This window comes from Mustela nivalis (assembly GCF_964662115.1).
Source record: "Mustela nivalis genome assembly, chromosome: 13".
Taxonomy (NCBI): domain Eukaryota; kingdom Metazoa; phylum Chordata; class Mammalia; order Carnivora; family Mustelidae; genus Mustela; species Mustela nivalis.
Genome location: NC_139032.1, coordinates 67608105 through 67620778, shown reverse-complemented (window position 1 = coordinate 67620778; position 12674 = coordinate 67608105). Strand labels below are relative to the sequence as shown.

Below are 12674 nucleotides of genomic sequence, written 5' to 3'. Positions count from 1 at the left end.
CTCTTATGACTTAGAACTAGTTCTATAGACTTAGAAGTAGTACTTGGTAGATCAATCAAAAAACGTAACACCCAAAGGAAGGAAGTTATCAAGGATTAAAGGGATCATTGGGACACGGGTGCTAACTTGACACACCTAAGATGAGAACATTTGAGCACCAAAATGAGTAACTTACTGATTGAAACATTAGATACATAAAAATTCTTGACTTCATAATAATTCGTTAAAAATGAAACACACTAGTCATGATTGAAGGTTGCCAGGGCATCCAATCACTATTCTAAAACTTGATCAAGAGAAAAACATCAAGCATTTATCCTTTCTTGCATGAACTGCATTTCAGTGTAGCCAACATGCTGATGAGACTTCTAGCTAGCAAGTGAGTGACAGAACAATTGCCATGTTGCTACTCCTGATGAGATAACGCAAGATACAACATTCATCAATAGATGTTAAAATTAAGCTAAAATGTTGGTGGGAAACTTTAAAACATTTTTGTAATCTTCTTCATAGGAAACTTATTGTAGGTGGATTAGTCTAGCACCCCCTGAACCCACTCCACTGATTAATGATTGAGTCTGGGATAACCAGGCATTAATTTCATGATGTGATGCCACCCAGGCACCCCTCAAAATGTCTCATGGTTGCTTTCTTCAAATCAGGATCCAGGCAAGGTCTATACATTGCCTTTGGTTATAGGTCTCTAAGTTTCTGATTTTGTAGTATTTTCCTCCCTCCCTCTTTAAATTCCATTGATCATTTATCTTGTAGAATATTGCACATTCTGGGGCATTTATCTTGTAGAATATTGTACATTCTGAATTTAGCTAAATTTTGAGGGGTGCCTGGGTGGCTCAATTGCTTGAGTGTCTGATTTAGACTCAAGTCATGATCTCAGGGTGGTGGGATTGAGCCCCTCATCTGTCTCAATGCTCAGTGTGGAGTCTGCTTGAGATTTGCCCTCTCTCTCTGTCCCTTCCCCACAAGCTCAAGCTCATGCTTGCTCTCTCTAAAAAAAAAAAAAGGAAATTTTGAGACAAAATTTTAATATGGACTGAGCCATTAGAGGATATTAAGGAAGTGCTGTAATTTGTTCAGAATGTCAACAATGTGGCTGTGTTTAAAAGAACAAAAGAATAGATCATTATTGATGCATATTGCAATGCTTATGGTGAAATTTTTTTTAAAACTTTGAAAAAAGACATAAACATGGTAAGATATTAATAAAATACTAATATTTAATACAATATTAATAACGGATATATCTATGGTGAGCATAGAGATGTTATCAACAATAGCCTCTATCTACTTCTCTGTATATTTGAAAATTGTCTGGACGCCTGGGTGGCTCAGTGGCTTAAGCCACTGCCTTCGGCTCAGGTCATGATCCGAGAGCCCTGGGATCGAGTCTCCTTGCTCAGCAGGGAGCCTGCTTCTCTCTCTGCCTCTGCCTGCCTCTCTGCCTGCTTGTGTGCTCGCTCGCTCGCTCTTTCTAACAAATAAATAAATAAATTTTTTAAATTGTCATAGTAAAAATTAAGGAAAAGGAAAAATTATGAGGTTCATAGAAAAGTTTTCAAAGGCATAACAAATCTTGTTCCATGTAAACCTAAAAAAAAAAAAAAGGCAATTAAAGAAGAGGACTACACTGGATATCTTTTGAGTCAAAATCTTTTAAAATACAAGCCAACTGATTCGAGCATCTGTTTCTCCTATATAAATCACAGACATAGTGCATCACCTATTATTTCTACCTTTTTAAAGTGGTCCAAGGACTTACAGAAACCAGCGAAGGAATCAACTCAGAGCCCTAGTTTTGTTTTGTTTTTGCAATCCTCCCCTATCATTTAGAATTATCTTGGACACAACTATCTTATCAGCAACTTTTTTTTTTTAAGCTCGTTAACATTTCCCTCAACTCTCATAATTTTTCATACTCATATTTTATTAATGTATGTAATAAGTTGCATCATTACAACAATGACTGCCACTAGCATAAACATGTTTGGGAACAAACAGCTAACGGGAGGTAAATGTGTAACTCAACTAGTGTTGAGAAGCAGTACTTCTCCAGCATATCAGAAGGGAGCTGAGCTTTAAGCCTCCAGCTGTCAGTATGCTTTAACTTGGTCGGCCAATCCAAGTGGACAAAGGGTATGAGAATGGGTAAAAACAGCCTTTATTATAGGCAAAGAAATGTTTTAAAAAATAATTAAAATTATTTTAGAGTGAGCGTGTGAGCAAAGGGAGGGGCAGAGGAGGAGGGAGAGAATCTCAGACTCCCCCATTGACCCTGAAATCATGCCTGGAGCCAAAATCAAGAGTTGGACACAACTGAGTCTCCCAGGCACCCCGAAGATCCATCTTCTAAAAATTACTCGAATGTGGGATTACAAACACATCCTGGCCCGCCCAAATATTGTGGGTCCTAAGGCAAGAGTACAAATGGAATCTAATCCCAACATCTTTTAAGTGTCCAGGTAAAGAACTATCAAATATTATGTATCTTTCTACCTTGGCAAATATTCCTTCCCAAGGAACAGAAATCTAGGATCAAATTTGGAATTCCTATATACTACATAAAGCGCAGCACGAGAGCTAGGACTGCTTGTTCTTCCCACAAGGCCGTGAGTCTGCATGCTTTTACCCGTTTCAGCTTACCACGAGTGTCCTGGTATGCATGCATGTGGATACCTGTCTGCACATCCAAGTTCCATCCACAGTACTCATGAGCTGCCACTTCTCAAGAGTAAGGGTATATACACCTGTAGCACAGTCTGTTCTCAGGATTTGAGAGAGGCCTGCATCTGTTCTGGGATCAAGTTTTGGGCTGGTCAGGCAGGGAATTCTGGGGCTCTGGCTATCTGTGCATAGTGGGTAGAGGAATACAAACTACCAGGGGAGTACAATCCCTTGGTTCCTTCCATTTTTCATTCCGTGAAGAGAAGCACAACCAGTGTGAGGATTGGGGCAGGGACCCCACTTGCCCAGGTCTAAGTACACACCACCCCCCCATGGTGTCATACTATATAAACTGTTAGACTTGCCTTTTCCATTTCCTATCATGAATACCTTTCCATCAGCAGCATATTCTGTAAAAGGTGTGTAGTGTTTCTTGCAAGCATCACATTCTAATCATTCTGGTGACCTTGTGCAAAAGAGGCAGAAACATACTACTACTAGTACCATCAGTATAAATGTAAAATGGTGTTTAGTAAAGGAAACACTTGACACTAAGTAGTGTTCAAATTCCTTAGCCTTCATTCCAGAGATTCAGACAGGCACACTTTTTTTTTTTAGATTATTTATTTGATAGAGCATAATTAGGCGGAGCAGCAAGCAGGTAGAGAGAGAGGGAGAAGTAGGCTCCCATAGGGCAAGGAGTCTGACATGGGGCTCAATCCCAGGGCCCCTGGATCATGACCTGAGCCAAAGGCAAATGCTCAACTGACTGAGCCACCCAGATGCCCAGACAGGACTGGTATTCATGGAAAGAACTCTAACTGAGGAAACAAACTCCCCCATAATAATCTACATATTCATAACATTTATTGGGGAAGGGACATGCAGAAAGTATCTAGACAAGTATGTAACAATGGTAGCTTGTTAAGGCAGCGATTTACAAAAGGAGAGCTTTTAGAATTCTGGTAGCCCATTCTTTTCTTAAATTAACAATTAGGTTGCTTATATATTGCTCTTGTAATGCTGCAATGAGTGCTTATTTGTGAGTATATAAGAGAAATACGTAGAAATGGAATTAACTTTTCAAAGGTATGTATATTTAATATTGCTCAACTCTTCTCCGCTCCATCTTCTATACTAGGGTACTGGTTTCTCAGTATCTTTGTTATGCTCTCCTCCCTATAACACAACGCTATCCAGTCTCTTTCCTTCATTCTTCCTTTGGTGAAAATGGTCATAGTTATAGGAGTTCCAGTCTCATATAGTCCCATTGACTGGTTTTCTTTCCTAAACAGATTTCAAGTTAGGTTCGGGGGACCTGGGTGGCTCAATGGGTTGGGCCTCTGCTTTTGGCTCAGATCATGATCTCGGGGTTCTGGGATCGAGCCCCGCGTTGGGCTCTCTACTTGGCAGGGAGCCTGCTTCCCCTCCTCTCTCTGCCTACTTGTGATCTCTCTGTGTCAAATAAATAAATAAATAAAATCTTTAAGGGAAAAAAAAAACTTAGGTTCTTATTCTAACTCTTTTAGCTACAATCTGCCAAAATGCAACCCAGGATGGGACAAGCTCCAAAGACAAAACTAAGTTCTTAATTTATAGTATAGTCATAGCATGTTTCATCTTCCATTTATAGCTGCACTGTATAAAAAAGTAGCTATTAGTAAGATGGCTTTTTATATTAAAATTAATTACAATAAAAAAAATTAGTTTCTTGGGGTGCCTGGGTGGCTCAGATGGTTAAAGCCTCTGCCTTCAGCTTGGGTCATGATCCCAGGGTCCTGGAATCGAGCCCCACATCGGGCTCTCTGCTCAGCAGAGCCTGCCTCCCTTCCTCCCTCTCTCTGCCTGCCCCTCTGCCTACTTGTGATCTCTGTCAAATAAATAAAAAAAAATCTTTTTAAAAATTAGTTTCTTAGTAGAACTAGTTATATTTACACACAAGAGCTGCCTGGGCCTAGTGGCTACCATGTTGGACAGCATGAATATAGAACTTCCCATCACTGCATAAAATTCTGTTGGACAGCACTGCTCTAAAAATATAGGCTTTGGGGGCTTTTTATCTTCTCATCCCCAACAGCATGTTGTATCTATTTAATGAAAATTGATAAAAATGCAAGCACTGAAGCAAAAGAAGGCTGAAAAAAGTTTAATTTTTAGATGAGATATTCCAGGTGCTTTTGTAAGAACTTAACTTGGTCATTCTATACAGAACATACAATCATTTCAACATACAAGTTATTCCACTTTGAATACTCTATTTTAAAAGTTTCTAGTTTAAAGTTTAAAAGGCTTTGTCTTGTTTCCAAGGATAATGAGGCAATATGCTTATTAAAACACTACTTTGCAGAACTGAGTACCTTTTAAGTAGTTCATTAATGTTGTTCATCTGTAACTTATAGGTTAATCCTGAGGAATTAGAATTATTATCAGAACTGCATAGCAAAACCATATCCAGATAATAGACATACCAAATAATCTATAGATCAAGATAACCTATAGACTATTTAATAAATCCAATTTAAAGCAAACAAATGTTAGGAGAGATACTAAGTGATATCCATATTAACAAAGTTTTGAAATGCTTCATCAAATTTTTTTAATGCAACAAAAGTTGTAAAAATGTTAAGTGGGCACATATACCTAATATCATATATCTCGTGACAACAAACCGGATATTTGGTTGTTTGGAAATAATTATTTGGGCTAAATTTACTCTGCATGTGGCACCAAGCAGTCATAAATGGAAAGTGCAAATCCCTGAATTAAAACATAGCTTAAATCACTTATATATGCTACCATTCTACACTGAAACCCTAATGCTGTGAGAGACATTTATAATTTTACAAAGTCTTGATACAGGGTAATAAACTTGATGAGAAAATACAAAAAGGCCACAGGTCATGCACAAACTAAAGACTGTTAAAGGGCATTTTGTTCAGGTAGGTTTGTTTTTGGTTTTTGAGGTCCTGGTGATACCACTTCAAGCACATGCTTTACGAAAACAAAGAGCATCTGGAAGTATCCCAACACTTAAATCCATTATTAACTGAAAATAATACCTTACATTTACATAGCATTTTACTATGTTGAAGCAATTTCACATACTCCATTTCATTTTATTTCTCACAAATCCTCATAAATGTGAGATAAGCTAACAAGTTACAATTATTTTATTTAAGGCAGTGGAGGCCCAAAGATGAGAAACGATTTATGCAGACATCATAGATCTATCTAGTTAGTATATGGTAGAGCAAAAGTATTCCTTTTAATTAATTACTTCAAAAGAAATGAAACCAAAATACTTTTTAAATTATATCCAGAATTTTAAAGACTAGTGGTTTTCAATGTAAATTGCTCCAAAACTTTAAATCTTAAAGCATGAATTAGTTATAAATTTGATTTAAAGAGTCTCCCTTAAATGGCAAATTAAGACTCCGTGCTGTGGTACCTTAGGAGATACTGAAAATGTTAAAAAATTATGCCTTCTTACAGCCCATATGCTTTCCAAAAATTTCCAATACTAATAAAAAGACCTTTTAACCACTCACAATTTGACTTATTTTAAAACTGGTCCAAACTTATGAAGCTCCAAGCCAATGCAAACACATTCACCCACATTCTGTCCTACTTACTGTGAAATCCTCCACGTGCCCATTCCCAAGGACCAACTTACAGTGAATGGGTATCATTAAGAAAATATATCAGGTTAAACTAACATAACTCAAATGATTATGAATCAAAAGTCAGTACCTTATATTGACTTCGAAACAACAAATACTGTTTTAATTTAGTAATTGGGTAGTCTGAGGAGAAAAGTACCCTGGAAATCTCAATTATTTATTTCTAAGCCAGTACTAACCTTTATATGGCAAGTCAAAAATGTCTTTTCAGTAAAAATAACATATACCAAATGCAATCCATTTAAACTCCAAATTACTCAAAAAGCCTTATGTATTTACATTAATCAAATACTCCAGGTAACAAAGCATATCAGGTCACAAATATTTGTATAATATGAATACTGTAAGATACACACAAAACTAAAACTATACTGAACATGAGGTGATCATTCTGTAATGATAAAGGAAACATTCATGATCTTATTATAATGTTCCAGTACCAGCATTATGAAATGTACATTTTGGTTAAAAATAGCAAATAACTTTATGGTTACTCGGGTGTTGAGTAAATTTATGCTGACTACACATTTCTGTAAAGGAATATATCCAGTTTAAAATAAAATCAAGGAAGAAAGTTTTCTAGACCAATTTTTTGTGACTATATAAAGTGAACCATATTATAAGCAGTCAATTTGAATTTTTTATAAACCGTAACAAATTTACTTTTTAGAATTTTTGACTTATTAACAAAACATTGTTTTTAAGATACAACCTTTGTCACATTCCTCAAAAGTAGCAAAACTATATGCACAGTAAATCAAACTTTATTAATTATGGAAATCTAAATACAATGCATCGATGCCATGTCACAGACACTTAAATATCTGTTGTATGAATTAGCTGATGAATGGACACTGATCTAATAAACACGGGTTTTAAAAAAATAGAATTATGATAACAGATTTTAAAAATAAAAAGAATTATGGTGATTTGAATATAGTCCTTAGTATTTTTAGCTTGGAACCACAATATTTTATAGTAAGAAGTCTATAGTGTCCTCTTCCAGAATACTCTTTGAAATAATCATTTTCCGTGTATACCCTTTTCCAATTTTCTTCCATGTTTTCAAAAGAAACAAAAATAAATAACTCTAATTTTAGAAGTATAGGTAGTCATGAAATGGAGTATGTTAGCCTTATTAAACTCCTTCATTACAAATTATTTACTTTATTTGTACCACCAAGGATCAGTCACAAAAAATTCCAATTATACATGATACTGTTCATACTTTAATAAATGAGCAAATACAAGCCATATGTTTCTTTAAAAGATAATACAGGGAAAGAATTACTGTTTGCAGAACAAAGTAGGCCAAGTCTAGCTGTATAGTGGCAGTTAACGGTTTGTCGACATTACCAGACGCCATCAATAAAACCCATGTACAGACAGGCACACCTCTAATACCTTCATTTTATTTATCTACACCCGGAACCTTCAAAGAATCACTGTATATTAAATTTCTATGTGCTCTCAGTTATCAAATGTTTGATATATACATATTTACCAAAAGTTAAAGACATATGTGACATGGTAAGCCCAAATAGTCAAAATGAATTCTAAAAAAAATCTTTTCTAAAGTGCTTAAGGCAATTCCTTCATTTCTTTATTCAGTTTACTAAGACTGATTTGGGATTCAACTGCTAAAAGAAATACTAAATGCATGTTTTTATATGACAACTTTTTTATACCTGTGATACATCCATTACTGTCAACCTCTCATGCATTTCTTTTACAGAAAGCAATCACGTTTGACCAGCCAAAACAAATAGTAATAAGTAAACTAACAAAGAATGTCTGAAAGGGTATACTCTCTTCCCATAATGCATTAAATTGAGCAAAAAGGCCCAATATTTTTTAATTCAAATACCAATAAGAATGTTATATATTATCCTCAAGTTAAGAGTTACCTTAATGTGAGACTATTTAAATAGGCACTATTGTTGATTATTTTCTAGTTTGAAAATGAGGGTGGCAAACTCTTCCAGTTTAACTTAACACATACAAACTCAAAACCCTCCACGTTTTGTTCTTTATATCTAGAGACCTTTAAGAAGCACGTAAGAGGAATACCTCAGATTCTTATTTTGAGGTAATAATTGTTACTACTTCAAATGAATTTTCCAAATGAGTATTAGAAAAGTTTATATGAAGGGTTTCAAATGATGGCATGAGCACATTAAAAACTCATATGCACTCCTCCAGCCCCTGATTATTATCTCCTCTTCTCCACATCCCTGCAATAGAAGGCCCTCACCAGTATAATAACATAACGGTCTCTGGCTCAAACGTCAGTTGACACTGCATGGGGGCATGGAACAAGAGCACACTTAGAGGAAGAAGGCACTGAATTAAAGAGAAGACAATTACATAAGACATAACAGTAAAAAATTTTATACAAGAACTTCTGGCTTTTTCTGTGTTATTTTTGCTAAAATATACATGTGTAACACTGTTCACATTAAAGCAGCTCCACTACTAAATTACTGCTTTCAGATTTGACTCTATGAAAGAGAATTATAACTTCCTGTTTCCTTAAGTCCTTGAATAATCCCACTGTAGGGAACAGAACACTCAAAAAATTTTTTCAAAATCTCTAGAAAGAACAAAAACTAAAATTCTACTTGTCTGGAGGATCAAAAAGGTATCTATTGACATATTTCATTCTCTCAACTGCCTTATAAAACTACCTTTAAAACTCTCTTTAAAACTACCAATATGTCATGAGACAATGGTGGACAGATATAAATGTCTTCTGAAAAAAGAATATCAAGTTCAAATAAAACTCGTTTAGGTTTGTTTTACCAATAAACAAAACATCCTATCAGTAAGCAGTAAACTTTAAGAGAGAATGAGCTATCCCTTTCCACAGGACTTTCTGTAAAAGGTAACTCAGCTATAAGCAGCAACAGTCACTTTTTGGGAGAAGGTTGTCTTGACACAATACACTTAAAATGAGAATGAAAGAAAGTCAACATGAGAATGCTCAAGGGATCCTTAAATACTGTAATCACAACTTTCAGTTTGGCTCAAAGAACTTGTATTACAAATTTTAACCAATTAAAAAAAAAATAGGTATGTTCTGCCCAATAACCATGCATGGGTTTTACTCACTGTTTAAGACACTTTCCCTAAATTTGGGAAAGATTCTTCTATGATGATTTTTGGAAGAATTATACCCTTTTAGAAAATAAATGAATGCTGCAAAAGGATTAAAAGAAAAATAACCTCTGAATAGTTACGTTTGAAAAATTTATGTGGCAAATAAATCAGAAATACATAGGAATCTTTCAAAACACTTGCTTAAACCATTCCAAACCTTATTAAAAAGGACACATAAATGACTTCGGTATAGTTTCAGGCACCTCCCTTTATAACCCATCCTTCTGAGATAAAACTTAAATGGTGTAGGTTTTCCGACCTCATATGTAACTTTAACATTTCATTCCTGCTTGAAATATTAAAAATCAGTATAATTATCAATTATTACCAAATTCAAGTGGGAATTTTACCAAGATAACTATTAAAGGTAGTATTAAATTAGACAACAAAATCAGAAAATAGAAAGCTTTTAAAAATCTTATCCATCATCCAAAATGATGGAATGAAAAGAAGTCTAACTAAACAAGGCAACAAAACATATAAAGCATATCCCCCTTTGCCACTGTTAGTGCAGCAGGTCAAAAACTAAAGTACCCGTGATTTTAAGCTACTATGCCTAGAAACTCTTCCTATCCACTCTATTTTGAGTTTTAACCATAAGAGAAATATCACGATATTTGGAAAAGAGAAAATGATATATAATCTAGTCAGTAAACAAAAGAGGATAATTTAGCAAAACCCAACTTACTTACAAAAAGAGAAAAATAAACCATTATAAGAAAACCTTTCTAGTATCCCCAACCAATTATTTCAATTTTTAGAAAACCTTATAAGACTGTATTTTTGTTAAAGCTTCAGTTTAAGAATATAGTAATAGGTAGTGATGAGATAAAGAAAAAGTGTAGAGGAAAGAGGACAAGTTTTAAATGCTTTCCCCTCAGGTCCTAGGGCTACAATATGTAACTAAACATATTAGAAGGGCCAAAGTAAACCAAGAAACACAAAAATGAGTTTCTATATAAGTATTTAAACACTGCATTTCTTCCCATTTATTCTTCAAAGCATCAGTTTCTTCCTTGGTGTCTGCTTGCTTGAAGATACTGCGCAGTAGACTCCTGTGAGTACTTTGCATTAGATGCTTAATGGTAACACATTCCAGGCCTTAAAGCAGAGCGTAGCAAACCTGATTTTCACCACTCATAAATTTCTGTGATTAGCAACTGCACAGAAAAGGCCACCCAATCAGAAGGGGGGTAAACATATTCTGAGTAAGCATTACTGAGTAACATTGTTTAGGCTGCTTGCTGAACCAGTCATTCCATTTTCAGTTTTCTGAAGTGTTCTCACAGCACTTGGAACCTGCATCCCAGTATTCAAAGAAAGTCCACCACACCAAACCTAAGAAAAGACAAAACAAAGCTTCAGTCAGCTTTCAAATCATTAGAACTTAGGTGACCCTTAAAGTTCCCTTTGAGGGGCGCCTGGGTGGCTCAGTGGTTTAAGCCGCTGCCTTCGGCTCAGGTCATGATCTCAGGGTGCTGAGATCGAGTCCCGCATTGGGCTCTCTGCTCAGCGGGGAGCCTGCTTCCCTCTGTCTCTCTCTGTCTGCCTCCCTCTACTTGTGATTTCTCTCTGTCAAATAAATAAATAAGTAAAATCTTTAAAAAAAAAAAAAAAGTTCCCTTTGAAAGGCAAAATGCGGGTGCCTGGGTGGCTCGGGTTATGATCTCAGGGTCCTAGGATCAAGTCCCGCATCGGGCTCTCTGCTCAGCAGGGAGCCTGCTTCCTCCCCTCTCTCTCTCTGCCTGCCTCTCTGCCTTCTTGTGATCTCTCTCTGTCAAATAAATAAATAAAATCTTAAAAAAAAAAAAAAAAAGGCAAAATGCCACATATGTGAACATCAACAAATTCCAAATTGATAACCTTCATATTTGAACTGAGGGGAATTGGAAAGGCTAACTCAAGAGTGTCGGGCTCTCTGCTTGACTGAGAATATGCTTCCCCCTCTCTCTTTGCCTACTTGTGATATCTCTGTCAAATAAATAAATAAAATCTTAAAATAAAAAAATAAAACCAGCGAGGCCAGAGGAAGTCTTTGCGGAAGCAGAACACACTGGAGCTGCACACAATAGAACTAAGGGCTGCAGAAATTTTCAGATGAAATTTTTAGGGTTAACAGGCAAAAGACATTAACTATTATTACTGTTGCTAACCTTCACAACCAAGAGAAGTGCACAAAGAGCCAATTTCCTATAGATTGTGATAATGAAGTGTGGCCTGAGACTATAGGAATCTAACACTCCTTTGTAAACAGAGGAAAGCCCATTATTTTCTTCCCTCACTTGTTAACAGTAAGAACTCTTTCATAATTCTTTAAAGACTTCTGAGTAAAGTGCAAATGGCAATATCCAGATAAACCATATTGTCAGTCTATTAATTGCCATAAGTTTAAGTTTATGAAAGATGAAAGTGCTCTGCTTGCAAACAGAGTAGGTACCATTCAGTAAGGTGAGTAATAACTGATTTGGAACAGACTCAAAAGAATTAAAATAGAAAGAATGGATCAGTTAAATTATCCTTAATGCTGGTTTGTAGCAGACATAGCTTGAGACAAGGGACCTTCTAGAAACTCTTCAAATATTCTAGAAACTCTTGAAATATTCTAACCTTCAATTGTGTCCTAAAGTGTTTAGTATTTATTAAGTGATTACAGTATTGTACCAAAGAATGTACTGACCTGTGAATTTCATAACTGTATGATTAACATTCTAAATTTTTAAAACTAGCATGTTCAGTAATGATAGCACCCAAACACAAAAGCAGCTCTGTGATTATAAAACCTACTATATAACTTCTTTGGAAATTATTTAAGTGATTTCCAAACCTATTTACTCAAAACATCTAGCACAAAGGTGCACGGGGCAAATCAATAAAGAAAGGTTAGCCTTTTTCAGAAAGTCTTTTTCAGTGGCACTGGAACACTTAGAATCCATATGCAAAAAAATAGATCTCAAACCATACCTGGTACCATATACAAAAAATAACTCAAAGTGGATCACAGATCTAAATGTAAAACCTAAAACCAAAAAATTTTAGGAAGAATGCAAAAAAAAATATCTTTGTAAGCTTGAGTTAGGCAAAGCATGATCTATAAAAGAAATACATGGATAAATAGGACTTCATTAAAATGAAAATTTTCTCTTCAAAATGCTC

At 35.5% G+C, this 12674-nt stretch overlaps 1 protein-coding gene across 7 annotated transcripts in view; it reads right to left on the bottom strand.

The window, feature by feature from the left end:
- Positions 1–4812: 4812 nt before the first annotated feature.
- Positions 4813–12674, bottom strand: part of FSD1L (fibronectin type III and SPRY domain containing 1 like) — a 75618-nt gene continuing 67756 nt past the window's right edge. For all 7 annotated transcript variants that reach the window (XM_082696724.1, XM_082696725.1, XM_082696726.1 and 4 more), the window contains one exon: positions 4813–10859. In XM_082696724.1, the coding sequence (XP_082552850.1) occupies positions 10737–10859 (123 nt within the window). In that variant the 3' untranslated portion in view covers positions 4813–10736. The remainder of the gene's footprint in view (positions 10860–12674) is intronic.